We start from the raw sequence: 15,325 nt of genomic DNA, 5'->3' as shown, positions 1-15,325 counted from the left end.
TAATAGTCAAATTAAAAACAGGTCAAAAATTAGCCAAAACATTTAAGTCCAAGTTTGGTTTCTTTAACAATGGCCAAACTATAGCATGCTTTAGCACTTCCGGTACTATGCAAGTTTCCAGACATCGATTTATAATATTTAAAAGATACAGTCCCACTGCATCAAATACTTGTTTCAAAAGAAATGAGGGGATGGCATCCATAGTGGAGCCCGACGGCTTTAATTGACCCACTATTTCTTGTAGATGAGAAAGAGAAATAGGTTCAAATTGATTGAACTTTGTCATACAAGCCACAGAGATAGAAGAGTCAGCAGAAGGACAAGATATTCCTGATCTGATGTCACTAATCCTATTGACAAAAAATGGAAGAAAATCATCACACAGAGTCTTTGGTGACACAATGACTCCCTTAATATTTCAAAAGACACATGAAGCTTATCTTTCTAACATCTACGCTCTGCTCTTCTGCAGAACTGCCTCAAGGAGCCGATGTTGTCATCAATCCATGGCTCAGCTCTTGGATTACATTTTAAGATCTTTACAGGAGTAAATGTGTTTAAAACCTTCCCACATATAGAATTGAACTCATCTGCACGAAAAAATAAAAATCTTAACAAAAACTCATCTGCACTTAATTCATACTGGTTTGCATCCATATCTTGCATAATTTCACAAAAAGCTGATAAGAAAACTGTACCAGAAGTAGAATTGATTAATCGTGATTTACGGACCTGCCTTTTAACTTGCCAGAAGTTTGATAATGCAGGAATAGAAAACATAACACATTTATGATCAGAAAACCCATTATCTCCAGATCATAAAGAGAAATACCAGATGATAACACAAGATCAAGAGTGTGTTGATCTTGATGGGTGGGTACAGTACATGTATATGATGATCTAGGTCAAAGGCATTTATCAAAGTAATAAACTCTTTGGCTAAAGAGTCTACAGTGAAACATACATGTAGCAGTGGAGCAGTGGTGGCTCAGGAGCAGTGGTAGCTCAACTGGTTAAGGCTCTGGGTTGTTGATTGGAGGATTGCCACTGCTGGGCCCTTGAGCAAGGCACTTAACCCCCCTGCTCCAGGGGTGCCGTATCATAGCTGACCCCAACTCTGACCCCAAACTCCACAGTTGGGTTATGTGAAAAAAAAAATAATTCCACTCTGCTATAATGTGGTGATAATAAATGTCCTGTTCTTTGCATGTTAAAATCTCCAAGAATTAACAATTTATCATACTTTGGTACCAGTTCTCCCAACAAATCTGCAAACTCATTTAGGTCTGCATTGTATTTAGGAGGGCGATATAACAAGGCAATCAAGGCAAGGCAATCAATAGTGGACTTTTCAGTTCAAGTGTAAATAGCTGCAGCTCAAAATCATATTCTATCATATTCTAATCATGTTCTACTATTTGGTGATGAGAAAATTTGTCTTTAAAAATAGAAAGTAATCCGCCACCACTGCCGGTTAAGCAAGGCGAATTTACAAACACACACTTTGAAGTTAAAAGTTCAGCAAGAGGGCTTAAATTCTGACAGTAATACATATTCCAGTAATAAATAAGCAATCCAACTCAAGCACAGTAAAAAAAGTCATTTCTAATAAAAGTCTTATTTACTACCGATCTTGAATTAAGCAGACCCAATCTCAATCGAAGTGGATTATCCATCTGCTCCTCCGACTGCTGCGCCCGAGGAAAAGTGTGAAGATGGCTGAAGCACACTGCTTGATGGTAAATACGGGGAGAACCATATACAACACTGGTCACCATAGCTGGGACAAGGGGAGCACTCAACTCATATGATAGATCCAGGAAACGCCAGCAAACAGAATAGTCATTGGCCAAAGACCTCTCCCGTTCCAAAGGCCACACAGGACTTTAACCCAACAGCATAGCCACCCTGGAGTACGACATGCAGTGAAATGCTTTAAATTGTTGCATATGCCAGATTATTATAAGCTTGGGGTCAGAGCGCAGGCCTTGCTCATTGGTCCAACAATGATGTCTCAGCAGATTGTGGGCTTGAACCCCCGACCTTCTGGTCAGTAACCCGAAGCCTTAACCACTGAACCAACATGTCCTCCCACTGAATCATCACAGAAGGCAGATGAACACATTTTTGCCCCACACTGTGGTATATATCTATTATGGAGCATTCTTACTGATTTTATGAAGCCCATATGACTGCCAGACAAATCATATTAATGATAAAAATATTAATAAAAGAATTATTAAATTAAATAATTCAAATTAATTAATTCAAAAATAATAATTCATTATTTTATTTTTTTTAAATCCTGTTCTTAGTGATGTGAAAAAAATCCAGCTGAATTTTATTTTGATTCAATAATTGACTCAGAATAATGTAATTGATGATAGCTTTATGATACTTACTTTTTAAAATGAGATTGAAGGTAATTGGTTTATTTTGTAGACAGGTACAACCCCATTTTTAAAACAAATGCAAATTGGTTCTTGTAACTTAAATTTTTATTATGTATTTAAGTTTTTCTATTTGTTTTTACTTAATTTTTAAACTTTTACAATTTCACGATGAGGATGAAAGTCTTTTTATATCCATTGTATATTTATGTACAGTGTAAAAAGTTCTATCGCAATTAATTATGTTAAGTATAAAATGGCTGTTTTATAATCTGCAGTATAACTTAATGTTGTGGTGTTATTAAATAAAGTTAATTAAATTTTACCTTTCTTGTGATAAAAAACTGCAGTTACGATCAATCCAACAGCAATAAGACATGCTGAAACTGAAATCCCAACAATCCACTTCCAAGCACCAAAGACTTTACCTAAAATAAACCACATTTAACACATCAGATATTTTAAACCATTCATTTAAGTTATAGGTACAATGTGTATTATTACACACAACAGTGTTGCAGTTATTGTTAATAGCTAAAATAAAAATAACATGTAAGTTCAGATGCGTAAATGGTGTTCACCAAGCTCATGTCATTATTTATTACCTTAATCTGTAATGATTACAGTAGAATGTAACAATCTAACTTAAGTATAAAAGTTTTATATTCACAGACACTTACTATTGATGATAATCTCTGTCTCCATCATGTGATGATGTTGATGAAGTCTGCAGTAAAACCTGTTAGAGTCGCTATAATCATAAACAGAGATGCGGCGTTTCACATTGAAGCCCTCAGTGTCTCTGTGTATCTGTGTATCTTCAGCAGTCAGAGTGACTCCTTCTCTGTCCAGCCACAGAACATCAGGTTCAGGGTTCCAGCCTCTGGACTCACACACTAGATTAATCCCTCCTGAGTTATCAAAACTCTCCATCATTATCACTGGGTGGCTTCCCTGAGCTACAGTCAATAAAGAAAAATAATATTATTAGAATTTAATGATACAAACAGACAGTAATAAACATCAACTAGAAAAGAAAACACCAATAATAATAAAACATCAGTAATGAAATCTTCCCAACTGAGGTTCAACACTAAATACTAAAACCAAGGCAAAATTTAGTTTTTCTGAAATTTTGTGAAACCTTCATCACAGAAAATTGATCTTACCCTCTACAATGACCTTCACAGTGATGTCATCAAACCAGGATTTGTCCTCAACAAGACACTTATATTCTCCTTCATCAGAGACTCTGAGATCTGACAGTTTGAGTGAAGTGTTGCCTTTCTGTAGCTCCTCTTTATACAGTGATGTTCTTCCTCTATATGACTGAGCCTGAGCTTCATTTCTCTCTTCATGATCCCTATAGAGATGCACTAATGAGTCCTTTACATATAGTTTGAACCACTCCACTGTCATGTCCACAGCACTGGTGTTGGGTTTGATAAAACAGGGCAGAACCAGATCTTCACCAGCTACAGCAACAAGAGGCTCTTCTGGACCAATAACCTGTAAACTCTCTGTATTGTGGTGAAAATAAAGAGCAAATACATTATATCACTATATTCTGTGCATGTAACATGACTGACTTTTTACATATTTTTACAGAAAAACACTTTTTGTCAGAAAAAAAATCTATGGTATCTATGTATTACAAAAAAACATTTAAGGGCACATTAAAGAAATAAGGGTCATTCATGGCAAACATTAAAGTTAAATACATGTTAGTAGTTTCCAACAGTCACACTGTTCTGGTGGATGAATGATGTTCTGATGTAAAATAGATATAAATAAACAAATTAATTAAACAGGTTTTAATGACTAAAACAAAACACAGAACAGGAAAACGGACTCAAGACAAGACGAAAACAAAAGACAACAGAGGATTGGCCAAAGTCCTGACAGTTAGACCTGAAGTAAAATAAATAAAATGCTCTGCCAAGTTTTTGCTGTCTTCAAGAGCTAAAGGAATTATTGTAAATAATGATTTCCCCACTAGGAAGTATATTGTATTGTCTGTTTACACTGTCTCATGTCTTGCTCTATTGTTGTCTTGCACTGTTTTAACAAGGCTGGACACATGTGAACATGTTAATCTTACTTAAACTATTTTATTGTTAGTGCTTGATGTTTTAGTCATATTTATTTATGTATATAAGCAAGAAAATTCCTTTATCGTTAGCAAGATACCTAAATAACCTTGTTGTTAATATAAAAGTTAAAAAGAGAAGAAAATCAAAGCATTTACACATGATTCTTGTATTATCACTTCAGAAATGGGATGTAGAACAATTATAAAATACTTGAAGGCAACTTGATAACACATGTTCTTTTAAAACATTTCCATTTCCTTATAAACAATGTATGCTGTGTTTTCAGTTTATTGCAGTGGTTCTCAGATTGCAGCGTGTCTCTACATGCAGTCGGTGTGGCTTCAAGTTTGTTAATGTGTGCAGTATGCGGAAGAACTTGCAGATGCTGTTTCTGAGCCTCTCTGAGCTTACTGCCAGGTTAATGCATCAGTTTTATACATTTCTATGTGCTTTGTGCAACTGCAGCATGTGGCATGTAATTTTTCCCAAAGAAGAATTTCTATTTAAAGATTTTTAAGTGCCATGTGTCACTCCAGAAATCAGCTTTCTCAAAAACAAATGTTCTAACTAAATGTACGTATGACTCAGAGTTTGGTAGTTGAGCCTGGAGTCATATCAATATATCAACTGGACTTCTTTCTAACTTCCCTCAGGCTAAAGTTACTCAGATGAGCAGTGAAATGTTGTGTTCTAATTAGAAAGAAGTTCACTTGACATGATTCAACTTACAGATAAACTCACATGGATGACTGAGAATCTTCACATACGACTCAATACAAATATACAGCAAGCACAAAATATCAGATTTGATAAAAAGAGCTTAAAATTCTAATTAAAACAGCCACACTGTTATGACGCGGGGTAAGGGAGTGGACCCAAACGCAGGATAGCAAAACAAAACAGGGTTTAATAACAAAAGAAACACTAAACAGAACACGGACTGAAGACAAGACAGGACAACAGCAGATTCCGCTCTGCACAAGGCAACACGGCACAAATAAATACACAAGACAATCAGGTACAATTATGAGCAGGCATGGAAACAGGGCAGGGCAGACAAGGGCAGGGCAGACATGTGACGAGGAACATAAACAAACAAATGCACGTGGCCAAAGTCCGGGCTGAGTCATAACACACACATAAGCAGTGATTTTGTGAACAATATTAAAAAGCAATGGCAAATAACATTTGCAATCATGTTTCCTACTTGTCGTTGTAAAAACAGGCACATAATTCAAACCTGTTACGATTCAGCCTGGACTTGTGGCCATGTGTGTTTGTGTATGTTCCGTGTCACATGTCTGCCCTGCTCTTGTTTACTCCTCCCCGTCTTTACACACCTGTTCCCTATGTGTTAATTGTTATGTCTGTTTAACTGTGCCACATTGCCAACGGCAGCACGGAATAATCATCAGAGTATTGTTAGAGTACCCTCGTCCTTTGTCCTGTTTAGTTTCATCTATGGTCCTGTTCTATGTACTTACATTATTAAACACTATTTATTTGAAGTTATCCTGTATCTGGGTCTGTCTTCCTCCTCCCCATGTGACAAAACCTTTTGCATTTCTGTTTACATGACGGTAAAATGTACAGTATATCAAATTTCAAATGGAAAAGCAAAGTCCATCTGTAATTTAATTTTCTGTATTTTGAAATACAAACCTGCTATATTTTAATCCCAATAGCAATTCCCCATTTGCTATTTCACTTCCGCCTGCCAAAACGTAAATGTAATCACAATTCCCTTTACATTATGGGTTTGAATCTGCTGTGACATAATTCACAGTCGACCTTTGGCCGAACAGAATATGTGCAGTTTTCATTTACTCTTTAACTCGGTGTGTTTTATTAATTTCCTAAAGAAATATGTAGAAGACTCATTAGTGCATCTCTACAGAGATCATGAAGACAGAAATATTGGTCAGGCTCAGTCCTATAGAGGAAGAACATCACTGTTTAAAGAGGAGCTACAGAAAGGCAATAAATATAAATTAATTTTAAACAGATGGCTGCAGAGACATCTTACAATTTTTGGCAGGATCATTTACCCAGCGTTCTCCTTACCATCAACATGTATGATAAAATTAAATAAATGAGGTAAATTTTAAATTAATATGGAAGAATAAGTGTCAAAACATTGCAAAAGAGGATTGATTTCAACATGATAAATGGTGTTTAAAATTAAAATGGTTAAAGTCCTTCATCCAAAATAATCATTCTTTTTGGTATTGTGATGGACATTTTTACCAAGAAGCTGTTTGTGAAGTTCTGACCTTCTGTGTGCAGGACCAGCAGTTGGTTGTGACTAGAAATTGTTATTACCAGAGATTGTTTGTATAAAATATTAGAGTGTCAGAATGAGCTGGAGACGAGTTGGCTCATAAACAACTCTATGTAGACCTCGGTAAGGGTAAGATTCTCCTGATCAGGAGACAATCAGTTGTTGTGAAACTAGCCAATGATTGAGGATGTTTTCCTTCCTTCAGTCTGTGTGTTTGAAAGATGTCTATAAAATCACAGTATAATGAATGATCAGTGCCCTTCCTCGCTCATGCTACACGATGAGCGTTGGGTCATGTTGTGCAACATCACAAACAAATGCTATTTTTTTCAAAACAGTATATTGTCTATTAGTAACTAATGGTTAAACAAGTTCTACAAGGCCTCCTCAGTACTTAGAAAGCTCTCCATAGAATTTATTGATTTTTGTGATAGAAAATCTACAAATAGAGTTGTAAGAAATCTTTTACAAGCATTTTCCAAAACCCTATTAAAAGAGGACATGTGTTAAAATATTTTGATACGATAGAAATAAAAAAAAAGAAAAATATATCTATTTACTCCTCTTCCTCCAAAAGAAAGTTAACTTAAAATTTCTTAAAATTCACTATTTTGTGAAACTAATATTGAAAGTCCCCACCCCCACATACATTTAAATGAGATTTTTTTTTTTTTTTTTCATTTCAGGTGGAGTGAGTGTGTTTTTTATCTGTGTATGTGGTAACACTCCTAATTTACTGCTTATTAAGAGATGGTAAGGTAGTTATTAAGTTTGTATTGTAAGTATTGGGTACAATTAAGGATGTAGAATAAGGTAATGCAGAATAAGGCATTAATATGTGCTTAATAAGTACTAATAAATAGGCAATATTCTATTAATATTCATGCTAATAAGCAACTAGTTAAATCACCCTAAAATACCTTAACTACATTTAAGTTCCTTGTTATAGGCAACTCTGCATTTTTTTAAATTGTCGTTAAATATCATATATTCCCATTAAATCCCATGGAAATTTTCCAGCCTTGAAAATTCCCGGAATTTTGCAACCATAATGTCTATATTTTGTTTGTACATTTGATACAGAAAAAATAATTCACATGTATAATGACAAAGTCAATCTTACAGCTGCTCTGGAATGGACACAAACTCACGTAACCTTTCTAAAATTATATGTCTTTACAGTAGTTTTACAGTCGAGAAATAATTCACACGTGTTCTGTCCTGTTCACTGACCACGAGGCGCATGACCATGAATGACGTCACTTCCAGATATAAACACGCCCCATAATATAATCCCGGCCCCCAACAATGATTGACGGGTTTATGTGGAGACATTGGAAACCATCTGCAAAGTAAATTGCGATTACATTTGAGTTGTCAGGCTCTGTATGTGACATCAATTATGCCACGGTTTTTACAATGACAAACACACTCAAAAAAATTATTTGTTCATCTTACTTAATTCAATTATGGACAGTGGTTCCACACAAGCAACTTGCGTTTCATTAACATTAATGGAAGGTTTTGAATCTATGTAAACTTCTTGTGTTGTGACAACACAACAGAATAGGGATGAATCTATGTAAAAAAGTAATGTCCAAACAAATCGATGGAATTGCTTCCTTGTAATTTAAACTGTTTAAGTTAACTGGACATAATTTTGTTTATTTAAAATTGGCCAAACAGGTTTAATTCAGCCAACACAAGGAGATTAGTTTCAAATAACTCAATTAAATTATGGACAGTGGTTCCATCCAATTGGCTTTTTTTTACTGTTACTCAATGATTTCGATTTAAAGTTACACCCTTCAAAACAGCATTTGTTTGTGTGTGATTGTCTTGTAGAGTAAAAAACCCACAAAGAAATGTAACAATTTATGAAGCTGTATTTGCCAAACTTGCAATAAACAGTGTTTTAAACAGCCTGCTCAGTCAATATATTAAAGAGTCTTTGAACATGTGCAAAATTCTCATGCAAAATATAAGATTATCTAAAATAACTTTGCAGTCTTTTGATTCAAAAACAAAGTCAGAAGGTGAAAATTAAAACTCGGCTAATAAGATAACTACAATTAAATAAAATACATTTACAAGAAGTAAAAAAAAAAAAAAGAAAGAAATCAAACATGCAACCAAAATGTCCAGATGGTAGTGTAACGATGTCTAACAATTATTAAATGCCATATATCCTGGATCGCCTCCTCTGCAGTGGCATTGTCTGTATCCTAGAGTGGATATATTTAAAAAAAACACACATTACTCTTAAATTCCTGTTTATCAGCTTTAAAAAAAGCATTTAGAATCCATTTTAAAAAGCATATACTCACAAAACACTCCTGAAACAGTCTGGTAGGTTCTTCATTTAGGTAGGCACAAAGAGCTTCGATTATACACACTCTCCTCACTTCGATGTCATCAGTCTAAAGATTTTCAAATAAGAACAAAGTTTTAAAATTCCAGGCTGTTGTGCTGGGGTATGTTTGAGCTAAACTATGCAGAACATTATCCATATACAGTAGTGTTATACATGAAACATCTGTCTGACTAGGAAACTAGTGGGCACCAAGAGGTGTTTAATTTTTTCTCCAATTACTCCTCCTCTGTTTGCAAAGATTATATGAACCGACAAAAAAAAATCACCTCAGACATATGCTAACGTTAGCAACAAGCACGTGTACATACATACATACATGCTTATATGAACCAACAGAAAAAAAAACTTATGCCAGCAAAATACAAACTTTGTAACTGGGAACATATAACACGGCTAACGTTATTAAATGTGACCTGACAGAAATAGCTCATGTTACTGTGAACGAAAAATAGCACTTGACATTTAGTAAACTTATTAACATTAAACAAACATCGGTTTTAGAGTAATCATTTATTGTCAGAAAGATTTCTATATATTAGACTATTTACACTCACCGTTTCAAAGTGCTTTCCAAAAACCTCGTCTGACACCATTCACCATCTTCCCTCTTTCGCGCCGTCTCCATCCAATACGTTGGAAATCGTCACTTCCGGTTTTTTGAATCGCGAAATTAAACGCTTTACGTTAGTTTAACGACTGATTATTAAGCATAGTGGAACATGACACATTTTAAGTTGATTAAACGCAATACAATAGTGTTTTGATGGGGAATGAAATGTATGTGTGTTATTTTAACAAAACATATTTGGGTAAAACAAACAGTGCTGCAAAACCATTTTTTGAGTGCATAATTTGCCGTTCCTTTTTAATATCGTATGCAGAATCACTTCTTACACACACACACACACACACACACACACACACACACACACACACACACACACACACACACAATCACACACACACAAACACACACACACACACACACACACACACACACACACACACACACACACACACACACACACACACACACACACAATCACACACACACAAACGCACACACAGACCAACACACACACACACACACACACACACACACACACACACACACACACACACACACACAATCACACACACACAAACGCACACACAGACCAACACACACACACACACACACACACACAAACGCACACACACACACACACACACACACACACACACGCAGTGGGTGTGTTACCTGATTGAGCTTCCATAAAGTAAACAGTCAGCAGCATCAAATGAATAAACATCTCTGAATGACAGATGATTATTATTCCTTCAGTCTGTTTAACAAGATAAATAATATTATATTAATTACACATTTATCTCATCTGAACACTTAAAATAATCAAATAATTTTATAGTAAATAAAAAATTAGAAAAGAATAATTTATTTTCTCAGTAAAACGCTTAAATACGCTAAAAGAGCTCCTCTGTCTGACAGGTCAGCTCGTACAAACCGGGACGTTTCTCGAAGTTTATATCCAGGAGATTTTCAGCAGAATGAAAGTGCAAATTCACTCCCTGATATCAGATGGTGCAATGAATAACAGAAATACTCTGATACACAAGGTGGCGCTTGTGTACATTTATGTTTCTGACACACAGAAGAAGAAGAAGAAGAAATGTATTATCGACATTTTTGTAGTCGCTGTCGCGTTTGTAATAAAGCTCTTTGTTTTCATAAACCAGTGACACCTGGGGCCTGTTTCAGAAAGCAGGTTAAGTGAAAACTCTGAGTATGTTAACCCTGAAATGAGGGTTTGTTAAACCCGAGAAAGCAGGTTAAGTTAAGCCCGTTTCTGAAAGAGAGGTAACTTATACTCAGAGACAGTTACCATAGTAACATAGAGTTTCTTTCGGTCTCCTCCTCTTTTTAAAGAGGAAGCGGTGTTTAAACACCTCATTCATTTCCCACATTTCAGTTACACAGAGAGCAGCAAAGTGAATGAAATGTCCTTTTACAGATGATCCTGTTGATGAAGAGGCTGTATTAATTTGTAGGGAGTTTTATATTTATATCGGGAGAGGATTTTGAGGCCCAGAGTGGATTTTGTCACATCCCCATGCTTTTTTATTTTAGCGGTACCGTTTTTCTTTACAGTCAATGAGATCAATAATCTCATCCATCCTTACATCAGGTACTTCAGCCATCTTCAGTGATCGCGGCCGTGCTCTTACATCCGAGCAGATGCTTTGCGTTGCCTTACGCTTCTTTGCAAATGGTAGTTTTGTGTATAACATCGGGGATGCAGAACATGTTAGTAAGGATAATTAATGATGATATCCACCACTACAAAAAAAAAAAAATCACCCTTAGCTTTTGTTTCAGAATCTCAATTTCCAGATCTTCCTTTCGGGGTAGATAAGAATGACCATTTATAGATATAAACTTAGATTCTATAGGCTACTCCACATAAAAATGTGAAGAAATGCGAATGTGTAGATTGTTTGATTTGCAGACATCATAGATTGTTTGATACATCATAGATTGTTTGATATTAACATTACCTCTGTAGGCCTCTCTGTGGCAACAGAAACAGTTTCTTCATCCCCATCATCCTGTGAAGATGAGCATTTCATAGAGTTTTATAATACAACACTTTATAATACAATTTGTCATAATGTATGGTGTATTGAGTAGGCTACTTACAACTGCCTGGGGTTGTCTTTTGGGACCAACAAAAACCCAACCCAAAGTAATATAAATGGAAAATCACAAAAAGTCTATATAAAAAATAACACATACAGTAGGTAGACCTCTTACATTTTATGAAGGCACTTAAATCTTCTGGAGTGACTGGCTCTGATGACGTTCCTCCAGGAATTCCCTCAGCAATTGGCCTTCCAGCATTCAGGCTCAGGACCATCTCCTTTGCATTTGTCAGAGGTGGTGGTGCAGGTACTTCCCCCATTTTGCAAGCCTCTGCCTTCTATCTGTTGGCTAAGAAATCAAATGAGAATGAACATTTAGACCCATGATAAAAATGCTGCTGCGCTGCTAGACACTGAATGCTATCTATTTGCTTTTATGAACAGCAGATATGTTAATCCCTTTCCACTGCTTTTCTCTTTGTACCCATCCCGAGGCATCCAGACACTGTACCAGCTCCCATCGTCCTCTGTGGGACGAAGCCTTTGGACATCCACTGAGTCGAGGCCGACTCTAAGAATCCTGAGACATCTCCAGTTAGACTCTGTGGTACTCAGAAGATCAGAAGTCCTTGAACCTCACACCAATACAACATTTGTTTGACTGTATATTACAATCACACCCCCAGTGTCACCCATATGAGGATGGGTTCCCCCTTGAGTCCGGTTCCTCTCAAGGTTTCTTCCTTTACCAATTTAAGGGAGTTTTTCCTTGCCACTGCTGCCTGAGTCATCTCAGACTTGCTCATAGGGGAATAAATACATACACACTGTGAACTATATACATCTAATAATAATCTAGAATTTTTATTCTGTTAATTCTTATTTCTTTTATTATTCGTTATTTCCTTTATCATTAATTATGTTTACCTTCTGCTCTATGTTTATGTTCTGTAAAGCTGCTTTGAGACAATGTCTATTGTAAAAAGCGCTATACAAATAAACTTGAATTGAATTGAATTGAATTGAATTGAATTGAATATTTAGTTATTTAATATGTCAAATGTTTGTAAAGCCAGGTACCCTACATCTATGATGTGCTGAAGGCTTACCTGATTGAATTATGTTTTTCGTATTTTATTCTAAGCTGCTGCCACGTTCTTTTAATGCCTGCAGGATTGCACCTATACATGAAAATTAAATTAATAGGTTCAATAAAATACTGTTCTTCCAGTTTCACCTCTGATATTATAACAGTCGGGAATTTACTCTAAAATAGTTCTTAATTACTAACTACAAATTACATCTTCAACAATTCTAATTAGATTAATATAATAATAATTACTATCTCTAGAAAGTATTGGTCTAATTTTTAATTTGGTCTAATTACTTATTAATTACTTCCTGAATCCCAAATCAAACTCAGAACCATAAGGAGAGACAAGAAACTGCACTTCTAATGCTTTCAAATAAACAATATACAATTGCATGAATTATCCTTGAATTGACCAAAGTGTGTAACTAGAGGGAGGTTACATTAAAAATATACCTTTTAAAATTGATGTTAAATCCACTATTGTTTTTTACAGAATTGTTTTTTAGTGTTTATTTAAATAACAGTATTTAGATTACTTAGTAATTAATTACACAAAACACTGTATAAAAGTAATTAAAATGTAACCTTACACATTTCCATAAACAGTTCTGCTTGTGAGAAATATGCAGGCCTCTTTTTGTCTGACGCTGTTGCCATGGTGACTCGTTACATCTGCGCTCAGAAAAACGTCACTAAATAAATGTGCTTTCAGCCTAAATTTAAAAGAGACTGTCTGAATCCTGAACACTAATTGGAAGGATTTCCGGAAATGCAGGGTTTTGGAAGCGAAGCTCTGTTCCCTCATTTATCCTTCAGTATTGTGGCGGATCATAAAATAACAACAACAACAACAACAACAACAACAACAAAAACAGAGGTCTGATACAAGGTCATTTAGTACTTTACAGGTCAATAGTGTCTGGGAGCTGTTGATAAGATTCTGAAGATAAGTTTCTGGACTAACTGTAGCTTTCTTATGCACCTACTGGAACATCCAGACAGTTCAGTATTACAATTACCTTTATATTTAAAAAGATATATATTTCCACATTATATTTATTAATCCAGTGCAATAAGAGTAGACAAATGACTTCATGACCTGATGCATGTGGTGGAGAGTCTGCCCCATTTGGGGGAGGTTAAGTATCTCTGGGTGAGATTGACCATTGGCTGGGTTCAGCATCTGCAGTGATTTGGACACTGTACCAGACTGTGGTAGTGGTAAAAGATCATAAGCCATAAGACAAAGATACCAATTGATCAGTCAACCCTGACCTAGGGTCATGAAATTTGGGTAATCAACAAAATTTGAGAAAGAACAAGATTGAAAACACAAGGCACATGGTGTCAAGTGTAATAATAGAAAATAGCACACAAAACTCAGTTAAACAATAAAATAATCAAACACACGCACACGCGCACGCACGTGCACGCACACTTATTTTACGTTTGCGTCAATGTGACAATACTATTTGCTGACTTTTAGGCCATGAATGATCTTCATGCTATTTCTTCAGTACTCAGCATCAGTTCTGAGATACATAGTGATTTGGGACTATAGAGATTTTTACACAACATCGCCACCTGGTGGACAAACACAAACGGAATTATCGGCTTTTATTTATTTATACTGAGTTAAATGGACACAACATTGAAAGGACACAACATGGAACAAAATCAAGAGCTAGAATTACAGTGTTCAGGTGTGTAGCTAGGTAATTAGCACAGAACAGCTCTGGTCATAGAAAAACTTAGATAAGTACTCAGTGCTGCAGGAAAGCTGTGAGGTTTGTCACTATGTAATTTTTGTCAGTTTATTACTTATAAAATGATCAATAGCGATTTCTTAGTCATTGTTCCCAAACACAGTGTTTAGTTGTTAAGTCACTCTAATGAAGGTTGTACAGTGACTCAGATGCAAGTGGGGTGAACTCCAGCAAGTATGTCAGTCACAGTGACCTCCACTGGCCTGTTATAAGGTCATAATGGATCTAGAGACAATCCTCCATATTATTGTTTATGTTCATTGTTGCAACAAAAAAGAAAGAGAATAAAACTTTAATTTAAAAAACAATAAGAAAACTCCTGTATTCTCTTCATACAAAACATTCAGCAATATAACAAATCTTTAAATGACATTAGTCACAGTTACTGATTACAGGTGAAATGTTAGTGAATCCTCCAAATCCTCCAGGTTAAAACTGCAAGTCTGTGGAGAGCTGCAGCTCTAATTCAAATACATCCACACATCCAATCACAAAACAAACTTTACTGAACATTTATCAAATATTAAGAACATTCACTAAAAACGAACATCATCTTCAGGAGAAAATAATCACTGAACAGTATCTTAACCTGAACCTTAACCTGAAAACACCACTTGTTTGTGGTGGAAATAATATTATTTAACATCAACTCAAGTGAAAGAGCTAGAAAGTGAACAAATAATAATTTTCC

General features: G+C 35.5%; 1 protein-coding gene and 1 long non-coding RNA gene across 22 annotated transcripts in view; both read right to left on the bottom strand.

The window, feature by feature from the left end:
* The window catches only part of LOC113661210 (butyrophilin subfamily 1 member A1-like), a 322,944-nt gene that overhangs the window by 14,127 nt on the left and 293,492 nt on the right, over positions 1–15,325 (bottom strand). For 8 of the 21 annotated variants that reach the window (XM_047813625.1, XM_047813640.1, XM_047813648.1 and 5 more), the window contains exons 2-4: positions 3,560–3,910; positions 3,071–3,349; positions 2,717–2,818 (exon numbers count right to left, since the gene is read on the bottom strand). The exons of 12 other annotated variants lie outside the window; for them this stretch is intronic. In XM_047813625.1, the coding sequence (XP_047669581.1) occupies positions 2,717–2,818; positions 3,071–3,349; positions 3,560–3,910 (732 nt within the window). Of the gene's footprint in view, positions 1–2,716; positions 2,819–3,070; positions 3,350–3,559; positions 3,911–10,378; positions 10,464–10,640; positions 10,722–15,325 lie in introns of those variants that run through there. One more of the 21 variants, XM_047813667.1, reaches the window with a different exon arrangement.
* Positions 8,633–10,066, bottom strand: LOC113654956. The gene is made up of 3 exons (XR_007140860.1): positions 9,693–10,066; positions 9,092–9,184; positions 8,633–8,989 (listed from the first exon to the last, which is right to left on the bottom strand). It is a non-coding gene; the product is annotated as an uncharacterized LOC113654956 (long non-coding RNA).

Source organism: Tachysurus fulvidraco, chromosome 1 (assembly GCF_022655615.1).
Source record: "Tachysurus fulvidraco isolate hzauxx_2018 chromosome 1, HZAU_PFXX_2.0, whole genome shotgun sequence".
NCBI lineage: Eukaryota > Metazoa > Chordata > Actinopteri > Siluriformes > Bagridae > Tachysurus > Tachysurus fulvidraco.
This window is presented reverse-complemented; position numbering and strand designations above follow the sequence as displayed.